The sequence below is a fragment of the Pinus tabuliformis genome, chromosome J (assembly GCF_031772625.1).
Source record: "Pinus tabuliformis cultivar Carrire ecotype Pingquan chromosome J, CPIR1, whole genome shotgun sequence".
NCBI classification, from domain to species: Eukaryota; Viridiplantae; Streptophyta; class Pinopsida; order Pinales; family Pinaceae; genus Pinus; species Pinus tabuliformis.
This window is the reverse complement of record NC_142295.1, coordinates 612,160,385-612,175,221: the sequence shown is the minus strand read 5'-3', so window position 1 is coordinate 612,175,221 and position 14,837 is coordinate 612,160,385. Positions and strand designations below refer to the sequence as shown.

General features: G+C 37.8%; 1 protein-coding gene across 4 annotated transcripts in view; it reads right to left on the bottom strand.

The window, feature by feature from the left end:
• LOC149228449 (exportin-4 protein) overlaps positions 1-14,837 on the bottom strand; it is a 408,868-nt gene that overhangs the window by 335,519 nt on the left and 58,512 nt on the right. For all 4 annotated transcript variants that reach the window (XM_089378212.1, XM_089378213.1, XM_089378214.1 and 1 more), the window contains exons 4-5: positions 8,743-8,851; positions 8,439-8,537 (exon numbers count right to left, since the gene is read on the bottom strand). In XM_089378212.1, coding sequence (XP_089234338.1) covers positions 8,439-8,537; positions 8,743-8,851 — 208 coding nt within the window. The remainder of the gene's footprint in view (positions 1-8,438; positions 8,538-8,742; positions 8,852-14,837) is intronic.

Here is a 14,837-nt window from a genome sequence, read left to right as displayed (position 1 = left end):
GTGGCATATGCATAGGATGAGTGATTCACCTTCTCCTATGGCATATGAGCACGATGAGTGGTTCACCTTCTCTTGCCGGCACATCCTACCCATGCAGTCCGGGACTCATGGGAAGTACCTCTCATCTGGCCAATGAGTAGGGAAATGAGGATAGGGACATGGTACTACCGATGGACGCATCGTGTACTACTGTACTCCCTATGCTAGGATGTTGATATTGATATGGGATTAATGGAAACTGACTTCGGGTCAGTTAAGAGTGGTATGACACACTCTCTAATATTGGAAACTAACTTCAGGTCAGTGGAGAATGGTATGATACATTCTCGATCATTTCTTCTTTCTTCATAGTTTAGCAGAGCAGAGGAGAGACAGTGATGGTACAGATTGTCAGACAGTTTGACAAGTGAGGTTCTCACTAGTTGAGAGGGAGTGTTAATTTTTGCAACTAGGTCCAAACTTCACATTGGATAGCTCATATGAGGCAACTCATATTTTTCTTAGATTCCTCTCTCCGAGAGGTGTAGGATTAATCTAAAGATCATCCCATTCTGACATGTAAAAATGGAATTATGAATTTATTATGGCTATGGACAAATTGTCAAGGTCGGCCAGCAAATTCATGTAGGCTCAGAAGCCCAACAGTCACGTCTATCATCCTCAACATTTGCATATAAGTACATGGTGAATCCTCCTCATTTGGACACTTCACTCACTCTCCTTCATTGATTGGGTACAAAATTCAGAGGCTGCTCTCCACGCGTTCGAAGGAAAGGAAGTGTTTTTTGTTCCAGCCGTTGACCAGAGTTGACCGAAATTGCAGAGGCTGTTTTGACATGTCTTGACCAAGCATTGACCTGTTTTGGTGCGGTTTTGGGTGGAGGATTTCTGTTTGAGCAGGCCGCAATTCTAGGCAGAAAATCCAAGGCAGCTTTGACTCATGTTTGACCAGCGTTCACTGTGCTAGGGTTGGCTGTAGCGTTGATCTTTGTTGACCAAGTTTGACTGGACTTTTTCAAACTAATTTTGGAGTCATTTGACTAGTTGTTGGAGGTCGAAGTTGACTGGGTTTGACCGAGCTAAATTGAGGAATAATTTTGCCCTATTGACCAGCGTTGAATTTCTTGTTAGGATTTTTTGTTTTTGTTGTTTGACTGATCACTTTTTCACTGTAATTAGACAAGTGAATATTATACATTGTACTCTCTCTCTTTGTTGAACTTTTAAAGAATTATAAGAAGAATTGATCAAGGGTTCCCCACATTGGAGTTTGTCCCTGGCTAGTGCCATATCTTGTGTCCTCCTGTCTTCGCTAGTCTTCTACTGTTAATGTTTATGTTCTATCTGCATTTTACTATCATGTTGATGTGATTGCTAAATTGGATATTGATATTGGACTAATAAAGTAATTGAAGTAAAATTGCTCGAAGCATAGAACATACCATTGTTATCCTAAAATTAACAAGACCCTCATACATGATAGGATCCAATATAAACATTACAATCTCCCTAATCCTAAAATCTTAAAAATTGTTAAGTTTGATGGATTTTGAATGGGATTTAAAATTCTACTTTCTCTATATGAAATCCAATGAGGTCATAACCACTCTGAAACATCACAAGTCAATTAATGGTAATGTTAAAAATTGAAGTAATTACATAGCATTAGTAGGGCCCTAGGGTTAAATATTAAGCTTCCACGTTCATAAATTATTGTTTTCAAACAAAATTAAGTGGAGACGCCTATCCCTCTCTGAGGGGGGACGCCCACAAGCACCCCTTTTCAGGAAAGGCATCCCCCACACTGGGGAAACGTTTCACCTTGTGTCTCCTCACATCTCTCCAAAAGGGGGAAGTGGGAAAATGTTTCCCCAAGCGTCCCCCCGTCCCAAATGCGTGGGAAGCGTAGGGTGTACGCAGTTGTAGTAGACTCTTTTCACCCTTCGCACTTGAGAATATGCCTGTAATAGATGACCGAAATTGCTATTGATTGCAAACCAAATTCGTTGCTTGCTTGATGGTCGAAACGAGGATCAACGAGCCTCAATTTATAGGTGTAGTGTGAGGCCTAATTAGCCCTTGTAGGCCGACATGATGCCTCCCTAGAAGCCGACTTGAAGGAGTGATATAGCCAACTTGTAGTTGATCAAAAAGTAATTTCTTCTTCATGCTTTGATGAAAAATGTCGACCATAGCTACCTTGAATTTCAACACTCCCTCTTAGCTAGGGAGGTAGTTTTTCATTCTCTCTCAAGATTCATCTTCCCGACCAATCCATAGGTCTCTCGACTCATAGCCTAAGGAAGAGAATACAATCCAAGCTTCTCTCTTTCAAACTCAACATAAGGAAAGATACATAGCATCCATCTCAAAGCATCTCCTGGACAACAATGTCTCTCGGCACACAACCTACAAGAGGAATCATCAACACATCTCTCGAACAAGAATGTCTCTCAACACACAGCCTATAGGAGGAATCATCAAAACATCTCCCGCACAGCAATGTCTCTCGGCACAAAAACTACAGGGGGAATTATCAACACATCTCCCAGACAACAATGTCTCTCGGCACAAAGCCTACAGGAGGAATTATCAATACATCTCTCGAACAACAATGTCTCTCGGCACACAGCCTACAGGAGGAATCATCAACACATCTCCCAGACAACAATGTCTCTTGGCACAGCCTACAGGAGGAATCATCAACACATCTCCCAGACAACAATGTCTCTCAGCACACAGCCTACCAAAGGAATCATCAACACATCTCTCAGACAACAATGTCTCTCGACACAGCCTACAGGAGGAATCATCAACACATCTCCCGAACAACAATGTCTCTCGACACACAGCCTATAGGAGGAATCATCAATACATCTCTCGAACAACAATGTCTCTCGGCACACAGCCTACAGGAGATGGTCTATCCATGATGCTATGTAATCAGTGCTCCCTCTTCAAGGGGATTCTCATTCATTCCAGTTTCTTCATATAAACACCAGCAACCATTTCATCACTAGAAATGTAGCCATGGTGGATTTCAAACATTTTTAGCAAACAACAACATTAATTGTTCATTTAGCTTCAGCGAGGGCTTCTTTCGGAAGAAAACATCAGCAGTTATTAGTAGACATTAGTAGACCTTCGCAGTGGCTTCTCACAAAAGCAATCATTGGCAACCATAGTATAGGCAATAAGTAGCTTCTCACAGAAGCAAGCATCAACGACCACAACAAACCATTATCAAACTCATCAAATAATTATAGACTTCGACAGATATATCAACAAATCAATTAATGAATCAAGCAAGTCAACATCAATATCTTGCAAATTTTTCAAATCGTTCATCAAATGTAGTCCATTGAGTCAAAGATATCACCAAGCTCGTGCCTTAAAAATAGCTCCCTCTTACAGAAATCACAGGCCCATCTTTATCGTATCTAGATCAACATCGATCTTCAAAGCTTCTAGCCACCTTTATGAGAAGGAGCTTCAACCAAGTTGATCTTGTCTACTCCCTCTGAGTACAGAGCCTATCGCGAGTCTTCTTGTCTCATTATTCTTCCATCATTTCCAACGATATGCCACACCTTGGTAGTCTTCATAATGTACCTGCAAACCTCAATGGGAGGCTATGGAAGAACAACCTAGCAAGCCAAAAGTCTCATAATGAAGTAATCAATAGAAATAATCAAGATAATACTCATCTTTTGAGAGTGTGCCAGCTCCCTTTTGATCTTAGCCTTCCACATCATCATTAACATCAAGAAATCAAGTCCATATCTTCATCATCGTCAAAAAGTCTATATCATCAACGAGTCCACATCATCAACAACCAGGAGTCTTCATTATCAACGGGTCCATATCATCAAGTAGTCTACATCATTAACAAGTCCATATCATCATTATCAAGGAGTTTGATCATCATTGAGTCCACATCATCATCATTATCAAGGAATCATCATTATCGAATCATCATCATCATCATCATTGAGTCATCGTCACTGAGTCCATATCTTCATCATCATCATCATTGAGTCATCATCATTGAGTCCATATCTTCATCATCATCAAGTAGTCTTGTCCATATCACCAAAGAGTCCACACAAGTACCATCTTATGTTATCAAGGAGTCCATATTAATATCATCATCAAAGAATCTAGTCCAATCCATTATCAACGAGTTCATGTCATCAATAAGTTCATATTGTCAAAGAATCATTAGCGAGTCCATGTGATCAGAAGTCTGTGTCATCAACAAGTCAACATCATTATCATCAATATCAAAAATGAGAATACGAATCCACATTATCCACATCATTATTAACATCATCAATGAGAAGTTAGGGTTTCAAACAAAACCATTTCTAGGATTTAGGTTCATTTTTCATCTCCAACCCCTACCTAGCTAGGGTTTATAAACCATAACAATGTTAGTAATGATTAAAACAATAAAAGAAATACGAGATACTTATCTTTTGAGCTCATGACAGCTCCCTCTTGATCTTCAATTTTCTTGAATGCAACCTTTTTCTGATCAGAACAACTCCCTCTTTGTCTTGAGTCCTTATAGAATTCAACCTGCAAATCAACCTTAACATCAAAACATTAGATCTTTTGTCAATCAACAATATGTCAACACTTGTCATTCTTGAACAACATCCTCATTATGCTAGAATGAGTGTTCTGATTCAGAATAATTTCTCCTATGCCTTCTTTTTGAAGATGGCTCATCTAAATCAACAGCAGATGCATGATGACTTCTACTTCTTTTACAATCATCATCCCTTTCATAGTCATCTCTTCAATTCCTTTGAGGACATTGAGTTTGATAATGACCATACACTTCACAACAAAAGCATTGAATATTGGACAGATCTCTTTTATTGTTTCTATATCTTCCATCTCTTCTATTTGGAGAGGGAGGAGGAGATATTCTATGAGAGGTAGAATCCTTTCTTGAAGCAGATTTAGGACCTTGTCTTTTACCAGCACTTCTTTGGAATTTTCCAAAATTTGGTTTCTTCTTCTTGTTTCCCTTAGCATGAGCTGCAAATGCTTCTACACTTGGATCTTCAATTTCTCCTCTAGAGTAGAGTCTTGACTCTTCTTGAGTGCATGCCCATAACTTGTCAAAAGTTGGAGCTTTCTCTCTAGCGCGAATACCTGAAGCAAATGAGTCCCAAGATCTAGGGAGACCGCCCAAAGGATCAGCTACCAATTCATTATCTGATACATCTTCATCAATGGCTTTGAGTTGGTCTCTAATTTGAGATATTTTGACAAAATATGATGCCACTGTGTCATTCTTTTTCATCTTGATGTTACGAAGTTAACCTCTTAGATTGATTGATTGATTCAAATTATTGATGGTGTACAATCCAATGATGGCATCGTACATAGCCTTAGCAGTCTTGTGTTTAGCAATATAGGGAATCAAATGATCCCTAACATAATCCAATAGAATGTTTCTTGCCAAAATATTATCTTCATGATACTTTTCCTTTCCCGCTTGACCAGATGGTTCAGTGAATTTCCTGTGACAATCCCCGAGACTTTGCTCCGTTCAAGAATGATTTCAACTCTTGCCTTCCACGCCTTGTAGTTAGTGGCTCCTTCAAGCTTGCTTTCGGTCTTCATGAACGAAGAATTCATGGTGAAAATGTAGGACAGAACCCAAAAACTTTTCAAATGCTCTTTTCAAGATGTTCTTCAAATGCTCTTCAAGATGTTCTTCAAATAATCTTCAAGTGCTCTTCAAGACGATCTCTCTGCTATTTTCCTTCATCGAATCTCTGATACAATGTTGAAATTCTAGTGATGCAGAGGCTAGAATAGTTTTTTCAAAACTGATGACAACTTCTATTGATGCCAATTTCTTCTTCTTTATACTTTAGTCAATAAGTAGCTATACAAGAAAAAATTCAACCAGTAATTTCTTCAACAAGAGCAGTAAATAGAGAGCACAATAGAAAATGAGAAATAGACAAAAGACACAAAGATTAGGCTCACAGCCAGGGCAAAACCCACGAGGGGAAAACCCAATAATTCTTTCCTTATGAGAGAGAGATTTTGTCCTTCAACAGTAAATCAAATGTTCCAACAATATCAAGATAACCAACAACAATATACTCAACCAAAGTCTGCACAAAACGAGAGAGAGATTCCACTTCTGTTCAACAAGATGATCTGATCAAGAGGGCCGAAATCTAGGCTTGAGATCACGGTAATAGAGGGTCGAAGTTCCCTAAAATTTTGTCAACGAGCTGGGGAGAAAAGTATGCCCAAAAGCCCTCGGTCAACTTCAGAATTGTGTCAAAAATGAGAGCGAGTACCTCTGTTGTATTCGGCCTTCCAAAGGAGCCAAGATGCTAGCCCAATCAATGAGTAGTATATCCAAGATAGAGTTCACTTTAATCTCCAGACAAATAGTATGTCATCGCAGTTATAGTAGACTCTCTTTCACCCTTCACATTTGAGAATATGCCTGTAATAGATCACCGAAATTGCTATTGATTGCAGACCAAATTCGTTTCTTGCTTGATGGTCGAAATGAGGATCAACGAGCCTCAATTTATAGGTGTAGTGTGAGGCCTGATTAGCCCTTGTAGGCCAACATGATGTCTCCCTAGAAGCTGACTTGTAGTTGATCAAGAAGTAATTTCTTCTGCATGCTTTGATGAAAAATTCCGACCACAGCTACCTTGAATTTCAACATATATGTAAATACCAAATAATAAAAATACAATAATACAATAAATGACCTATCAATCATTGTGACTGGTCAATGCTATAAATACACCATCACAAGGCATTGTAGTCATGAATTTTGTTCATTTCATTGGTGTCAGAGCCATGTCTTATACTAGCCTTTGGCCACATATTATATCAAACCCTTGATAAAACTTATTGTCATTGGCAACATATCCACCATTTTCTAGCCACACCCAAATTTTCATAGGTTCTCTGATCCCTAGGTCTCTGACCAAAAATCCAGCCCTCAGCCATTTACATAGTCGTGATTTAGCAACCATTGTTGTCACTCAACCATAGGCTGCAAATCCATACACATCTACTGCAGTTTGCAGTTTGCGTAGCCATTATTTCTGTACAAATCTGCCACCTAGTTGTACATATTTGTCCTGTACAAATTACCATACACAGCAACCTTTCTATTCCTACAATAATTATCGTACAAACAGTCATCATCTTCTATCATTTCCATCATACACTGTACCAGAGTTGTTATCTGCAATTTGTTTATAAGTCTGTACGTCTGGATTTATCCATATGCCACAAACCCCCAATTCAAATTCACAACCATACATAAGAATTTTATTGGAAGAATCATTTACAGAGGCTGAAAGGACCATTCATAAGGATGAGCCCAGTTTTTTATTAAGGAAATACATCAAATAAGTCAAATGGAATTATTAGAGGAATAAGCAATTAGCTTATATTAAGATTGCACAGGATGGGTTAGCTCAATTGGTCGAGTTCTCATCATTAAAGCACCTTGCCAATGGGAGGTCACAATTCTCCTTGACGCTGTTAGGGTTAGGCTCTGCTAATGAGGATCTGCCTGGATAGTTATTGCGGTCAGTGATTGCGCTGGGATTTCGCAGTGTTTGCCAGAGTCAGGCCACTCAATGGATCAGTGGTGACTTGGAGAACAAGGTAAACCCTCGTATGTATTTCTTGTTGCCGTGATTTCTCTGTAAGATTAGCCAGTGTGAGAGGCAACCTGTTGCACTCAAATTCTGCTTGCTTAATAATACAATCCCTCTATCTACTGTACCAGTTTTCCCGCATTGGGTTTTTCTGGGGATGCGTTGTCCAAAAATAACAGTGCCCCTTGTGTGTTTGTCTCATCTATTGTTTCAGTTTATGATCTGTGTGTCAGTGTAGTCTGCAGTAGTGTTTGTAATCATTGTTTAAAATTAAATAACTTGTTGAATGAAATAACAAGTAGGAGATGATAAACCAGTGATTGCAATAGGATTTTTGTTTGTATAGATTCAGATATTTTCACAGGCTCTTTGTCACTGATCCTTCGATTTTATGGCTCCTATCCTATTTATTCCCATGGCTAGATCAGATTTTCTTCATTCTTTTGTCCTGATAATGAACCACACTTGATGTTTCGCAAGGTCGACCAAAAAAATCTTATTGTGATGGATCCATAAGATGAAATTCAAATCAACTTAACTCACAGAAGCCTCAATCCGAAAATATATCACTCGTTCATATTCTTATTCAATTATTACTTGTCCTAAATGCATTTCTGTCTATCATCCTTCTTATGTTGGATATTTCTTCAGTAAATGAACTTAGTTCATTCTATTCACCGAGTACTTTTCAAGACATTTAAACCTGAAACACATCTTTCGACTGTCAAACAAACTAATCACACCCAACTATCAATCAATAACACTCACCAGCTTCTCTTCGTTAATACAGCTGCAACTGCAGCAACCTTGACTTGAACATAGCCTTCCGGAGCAGTAGCATGAGCAATTGCGTACTGCAGACAATACCTGCACACCAAAATATTCCAGGGTCAGTCTTTCATTTTTTGCATTTATTAAAAGAAGACAGGGATACTATGGCAATTGCAATTCAGGCAATATGAATCACATATTTCCTAAGGTGACCTGATCACAAAAGAAGCTACCAAGAAACTTATATTATAAAAAAAACACTGATTATCTCAAACTGTGATCAATCCAATGCATCCCATACATCCGCAAACCATTCTTCTCATTGACTGAAAGAAACCCCCACTCTCGTAATGCCGCTTCTTGAATTGCTGCTGCAGCTTGAAACCGTGCATTAGCCATATGTGATTGTTCTGCAATGCAAAATGACAAGCCAAATTGATAAATACTCAATTGCAATAGCATCAGAATAACAATGAAGAAAAATTCACCCTACACCAAACTCTATGGTCCATACAGTTATCACAATAAGAATGCAGCTGAAAAGAGAAAAAAGTATTCTTCAAAAGCTCATTCATTTCTTACTAGAAATCACTATCAAGGCATCATCTATCTGGATCCCATCAAACCTTTTGATTCCAACATAGCCCTTGACAATTTGGAATAACATAGAAACTAGCAGACCCAATAAAAAAACAAAAAATATGGAGTCCTGCTTTGAGAAGGCATGTAACTACAATAGATGTTGATACAGTGTTACTTGGGAGCCGGAGTGAAAGCGGGGAGCAGGAGCGAAAACGGGTGTGGGAGTGAAAGCGGGAGGAGGAGCGAAAACAGGTGCGGGAGCAACATTTTCAGAAGCTCCCGGTTTGGGAGCGAATCCCAGAGCGTTTTTTATATAATATATATATTTTTTATATTTTTTTTATATTTTGATACATATATGTCAACAAAAACATGTAGAATATTAAATTAGATATAAAAAACATAGATTGAACCATATAACAACAATCATCTAGATTCTAGAAGTTATAATCTTCACCAACCACGTCTACAAGTTGGTAACATAGTAACATACAACAAAGTTGTACTTGTAAGCTAAGTCTAACCATTACAACAAATAATATCTAACATGAAATGAAATGTTATAAAATGAAATGAAATGAAACAACTTTCAACTTTCATGAAGCATCATATTCATAATTCATTACTAATGAGTTATAATTGCCAACTTCAAACTTAAATTGTCATATATTGTTTAAAAAAATATCATAATAAATATGAAAGAGTCAATAGTTATAAAAACTACTAGAAACTAGAAAAGACAAGTAAATCTATTATCTATTGCTTATGCTTGGGCCTCTTGCCACCACGAGAAATGTCTATTTTTTTAGTCTTGTTGGAAAATTAGGATCTTTGTCATTTATATCACCCTCTAAGCATTAATATCCAAAGGTATCTTTGTCATTACCTCTGTATCTGTATAGGGATCTTTGTCATTAATATCACCCTAAGCATTAACATAAGATAGAAAAAGCATAGCATGTCAAGTCAAGATTTTGTTTGAGTGATGCGTACATTTTTAGGAGGGTCATGAAAGAGGAGTTCGACAACCAATGTCACTAACATCAAGGTACATAGAGGGATTGGTGCTCTTGATTAAATACGAGTTCTAGGTTGCACAAAACAGCGAAACGGGTACGAGTTTCCGAAACGGGGAGTGATACGAAATGCGATCTCCCCAAATTTTGGAAACGGGGAAACGCGAATATATATATATATATATATATATATATATATATATATATATATTAGGACATTTAAGAAATATGTGCAATCATAAAGCATATATGATACATTCTAATTTATTACATTATGATAAAATTGTCAATTGTCAATGCATAAACTATAAGTCTCTAAATTTACATCACATTTACTCATGAATGATCAGCCACGAGAAATTTCTAATTTCTTGTCTCGTGCTTGATTGGGAATCTCCTCCTACATAGTCGAATGACCTTAGTGCTCTTGATTAAATACAAGTTTCATACCCTAGTACCCTACATGCTCTTCATTATTGGGACTTTCCCCTGCATAGAGGACTTGGTTCTCTTGATTAAATACAAGTTCCATACCCTAGTACATGATAAAATCCAATGGAAACATTGCAATCCCCCCAATCCTGAAATCCTGAAAAACAAATAAGTTTACTAGATTTTGAGTGAGATCTAAAATTCTACTTTCTCCATATGAAATCCAATGACGGCAAAACCACTCTCAAACATCCTGAGTCATTTCATGGTAATGTTAAAAATTTAAGTAAAATGATGAAAATGAAAAAGAAAGGAGAATATCACTTTTACTTTAAGAATTTAACATTACCATGAACTGCATATCAACACTAGGTCAAAAGTTCACTTTTATAACTTTAGACATGCATCTAGAAGCAACTAGAAGTCACTAGGATAACCTAAAAATAAATTAGAAAACAAATTAAAAAATAAAAAACGCAAGTAAAAAGCTGAAACGTGAGTCGTACGGCCCTGAAACGTTTCAGGGCTGTACCATACGCGTTTCAGCGTTTCGTACTCGTTTCCATATGGAAACGCCCCCTTGCCCTACGTTTCCTGCAACATAGTACGAGTTCCATACCCTCATACATGAAAAAATTCAATGGGAATCTTTGTCATTAATATCACCCTCTAAGCATTAACATAAGATCTAAGTCACAGGACACGTCCTCCAAGGTCCCGTGTCCCCGTATTTTACGTGTCGGACACGAAAACGGCCCTAAAATGTGTCGAAAACGTTTTTCATCGTGTCCTGTAAAATGTAAAACGTATTCGCCAGTTTTCGTCGTGTCCTGCATCTGGAAAACGCGTATTCCGTTGATAGAAAACGTTGCCTGCATAAGTTGCAATTTTTTGAAAGAAACAAATAATTTTTGAGTGAGGCAGCTTAATGATCAAGTCTAGGCCCTGGTATTGATATGTTATTCATGGTAATGTTAAATTCTTAAAGTAAAAGTGAAAGGATGAAAATGAAGATTAAAGAGAATGTTATCTTCATTTTCATCCTTTCACTTTTACTTAAATTTTTAACATTACCATGAAATGACTCAGGATGTTTGAGAGTGGTTTCGGCCTCATTGGATTTCATATGGAGAAAATAGAATTTTAGATTTCATTCAAAATGCAGCAGACTTATCAGTTTTTCAGGATTTCAGGATTGGGAGATTGTAATGTTTACAGGTGACACCACCTGCCCGGGCTACCCTTGCCACCAGTAGAGGACATGGTCTAGCTCCTGTAGCTCCTACTTCTAGTTCTTCAGCTTCTAAAGCATAGCAAACTCCGCTGCCAACTCCACCAGCACCAGCATCTACATCTAGAGGGAAAGGGAAAGCTGTGGCATTTTCTCGCAAGAGGGGTAGAGGAAATCAATAGGATTAGACTTTAGTTATTTTCTTATGTGCTTGTAAGTTGTACATGAACAATGAACATTGAATATTCAAGAATCAAGACCAAGCATATCACATTCTAATTTCTAAATAGTAAATTTTGATTCTATTTATTTTTTTAAAGTGAACTATGAACTTTGAGAAGTAATTATATTTTAATTTGATTAGATAAGCTACAACCTGCAATTTAATATGGATAAAAAACTATATTTCGGTATATGTATATATATATATATATATATATATATATATATATATATATTATTAAATATATATAAAACGTGTCCCCCGTGTCCTATTTCCAGGTCGCTGCGTTTCGTATTGAATACTCGTATTTACGTGTCCTCCGTGTCTCGTGTCCTCGTGTCATGTGACTTAGCATAAGATAGAAAAAGCATAGCATGTCAAGTCAAGATTTTGTTTGAGTGATGCATACATTTTTAGGAGGGTCATGATAGAGGAGTTCGACAACCAATGTCACTAACATCAAGGTACATAGAGGGATTGGTGCTCTTGATTAAATACGAGTTCCATACCCTAATACATGACAAAATTCAATGGAAACATTGCAATACCCCAATCCTGAAATCTTGAAAAAACTAATAAGTCTGCTGGATTTTGAATGAAATCTAAAATTCTACTTTCTCTATATGAAATCCAATGAAGTCAGAACCACTCTCAAACATCCTGAGTCATTTCATGGTAATGTTAAAAATTTAAGTGACATTCTCCTTAATCTTCATTTTCATCCTTTTACTTTAAGAATTTAACATTACCATGAATCGCATATCAATACTAGGGCCATAGGCTTCATCATTAAGCTGCCCCGGTCAAAACTTAATTGTTTCTTTGAAAAAAATTGCATTTGGAACATTACTGCAAAAAAAAAATTGCAAAAAAGGCTAAACGCTCCCGAAAAGGCAGTGAGTGTTTTTTTTAAGGAGCGCGCTCCCGCTCAAAGCGCGAATTGGGAGCAGGAGCGAAAGGAGGGGGGCGGCGCACTCCCCCGCAACCCTGTCAATTGATATATTAATATTAAGCATGTAAACTACAATAGATGTTGATATATTAAGCAAGAACAATTGTTCTCGTCGGTGGGAAGAATTAGCATTCATATTATCGTCTGTTTTCTTTAACCTCTCATTTCATTCTTCCCTTTTTGGCATTCTCCAACATAACAGATCAGTCAAAGGAGAACAACTATTTAAAGTCAAATATCTACAAGATAAACACCTGTCTGATAAAAAGAAATCCAACACATCGCAATTCTCAACAATTCATATCGTAGAAATGGCTAAAACAAGGGAACTAGAACCATAGTGTGAAAATAAGACTCTAGACCATCTCTACATCAAGGAAATCAATGACAATATGCAACATCTAGAACTCAGATCGCCATGAGACTTTCATTCTGTTGATTTTTGGGTAGGTGTGGTCGGTATTCCCCAGCAACACAAGTCGGCCAAATTAAAAGGAAGAAAATTATTATTTATGAGCTCATGTCCGCTCCAAAAAGTCAGGTCAGCCCCAACATGCAAATGGGTGTGACCATTGGTCAAAAACCCACCTCCTTTGACCACTATATATACATATTCGACCTCCTTCATTTGGCATCAACTCGGATCATCACCAAAACATCTATTCTTCTGTTCACACGTGTGAGAGATGAGGAAGTCTTATGAAGTTTGTCCAAGCTCTTTTGGAGTCTGTTTGAACTTTGAACAGCGTTGACCAAGATTCTTCTGATCTATTTGACCATGTTCTGGGCAGAGTTTGACCAGGAATTTTCTGGGCAGTTTGACCAAATTCTGAGCAGTTTGTTTGACCATAGTTTGACCAGATTCTGATCTGTTTGACCAAGCATATTCTGGGCATTTTGACCACAGTTTGACTGGTCAGTTTGGCCAAATTCTGAGCTGTCTGTTTGACCGCAGTTTGACCATTCCGATCTTTTTCACCGAGTATATTCTGGGCAGTTTGACCACAGTTTGACTGGAAAGTTTGACCAAATCTTTGGGCAATTTGACCAAGCTTCTGGGCAGCAGCAGGAGGCCAAAATTCAGCCTGTTTGACTCAGGGTTGACTGAATTTGCAGGCAGCTGCAGAAGGCCAAATTTAGGCCTGTTTGACCAGGTTTGACCTGTACTAGGCTTTTGGTCTAGGTTGACCAAGTTTTGACTTGAAAAATCAGAATGTATTTTGCTGAACTGAATTATTTCTCCTAGAAAAGATTGTTGAGTTTTCTCCCGAGTTTGGTTTTCCGAGGTGAAAAATTTTGGTGTCTATTGTGCATGGTCTTTTTGAATTTTCTGATTGTAATTGCTTAAAGATGTTCTGAAAGATGCTAAAGTAAAACTGTAGATCATTGGAAGTAATTATTATGGGCAGAAAATTGTGTTTGTCTAAATTAGCACTAAAAATCAACATAGCATCAGAGGTTTGGTGAAGAAAAACCAGTAAATTCACCCCTTGAAGACACCTATTCTGCAATCTGATCTGTGACCAGACCTTTGACCAGATGGCCCCCTCTATCAAGCCTGAAGATAGGCTGGAAGGTTCAACAAATTTTAGGGCTTAGAGAACCAAAATGGATCTCATTCTTGAAGAGAATGATGTCATGGAATATGTGGAAGGCAAGGTTATTGAACCTCATGATAATGAGGGAAAGTTCCCAAGCACAAGAAGATGGAAACTAAGGCTAAGAGGATTCTTGTTGAATCCATCAAAGATCATTTGATTCTGTTTGTTTCTGGGCTGAAGACTTCAAAGCAAATATATGATGCCCTAATAGAGTTGTATGCAATCAACAACATTGGTCAGAAGATGGCTTTGAGGAATCAACTTCGTGATATGCAGATGACTAGATCAAAAACTGTGGCTTCCTACTTCACGAGGATCTTTCAGTTGAGAGATCAGTTGAAGGCCATTGGTGAAAATAT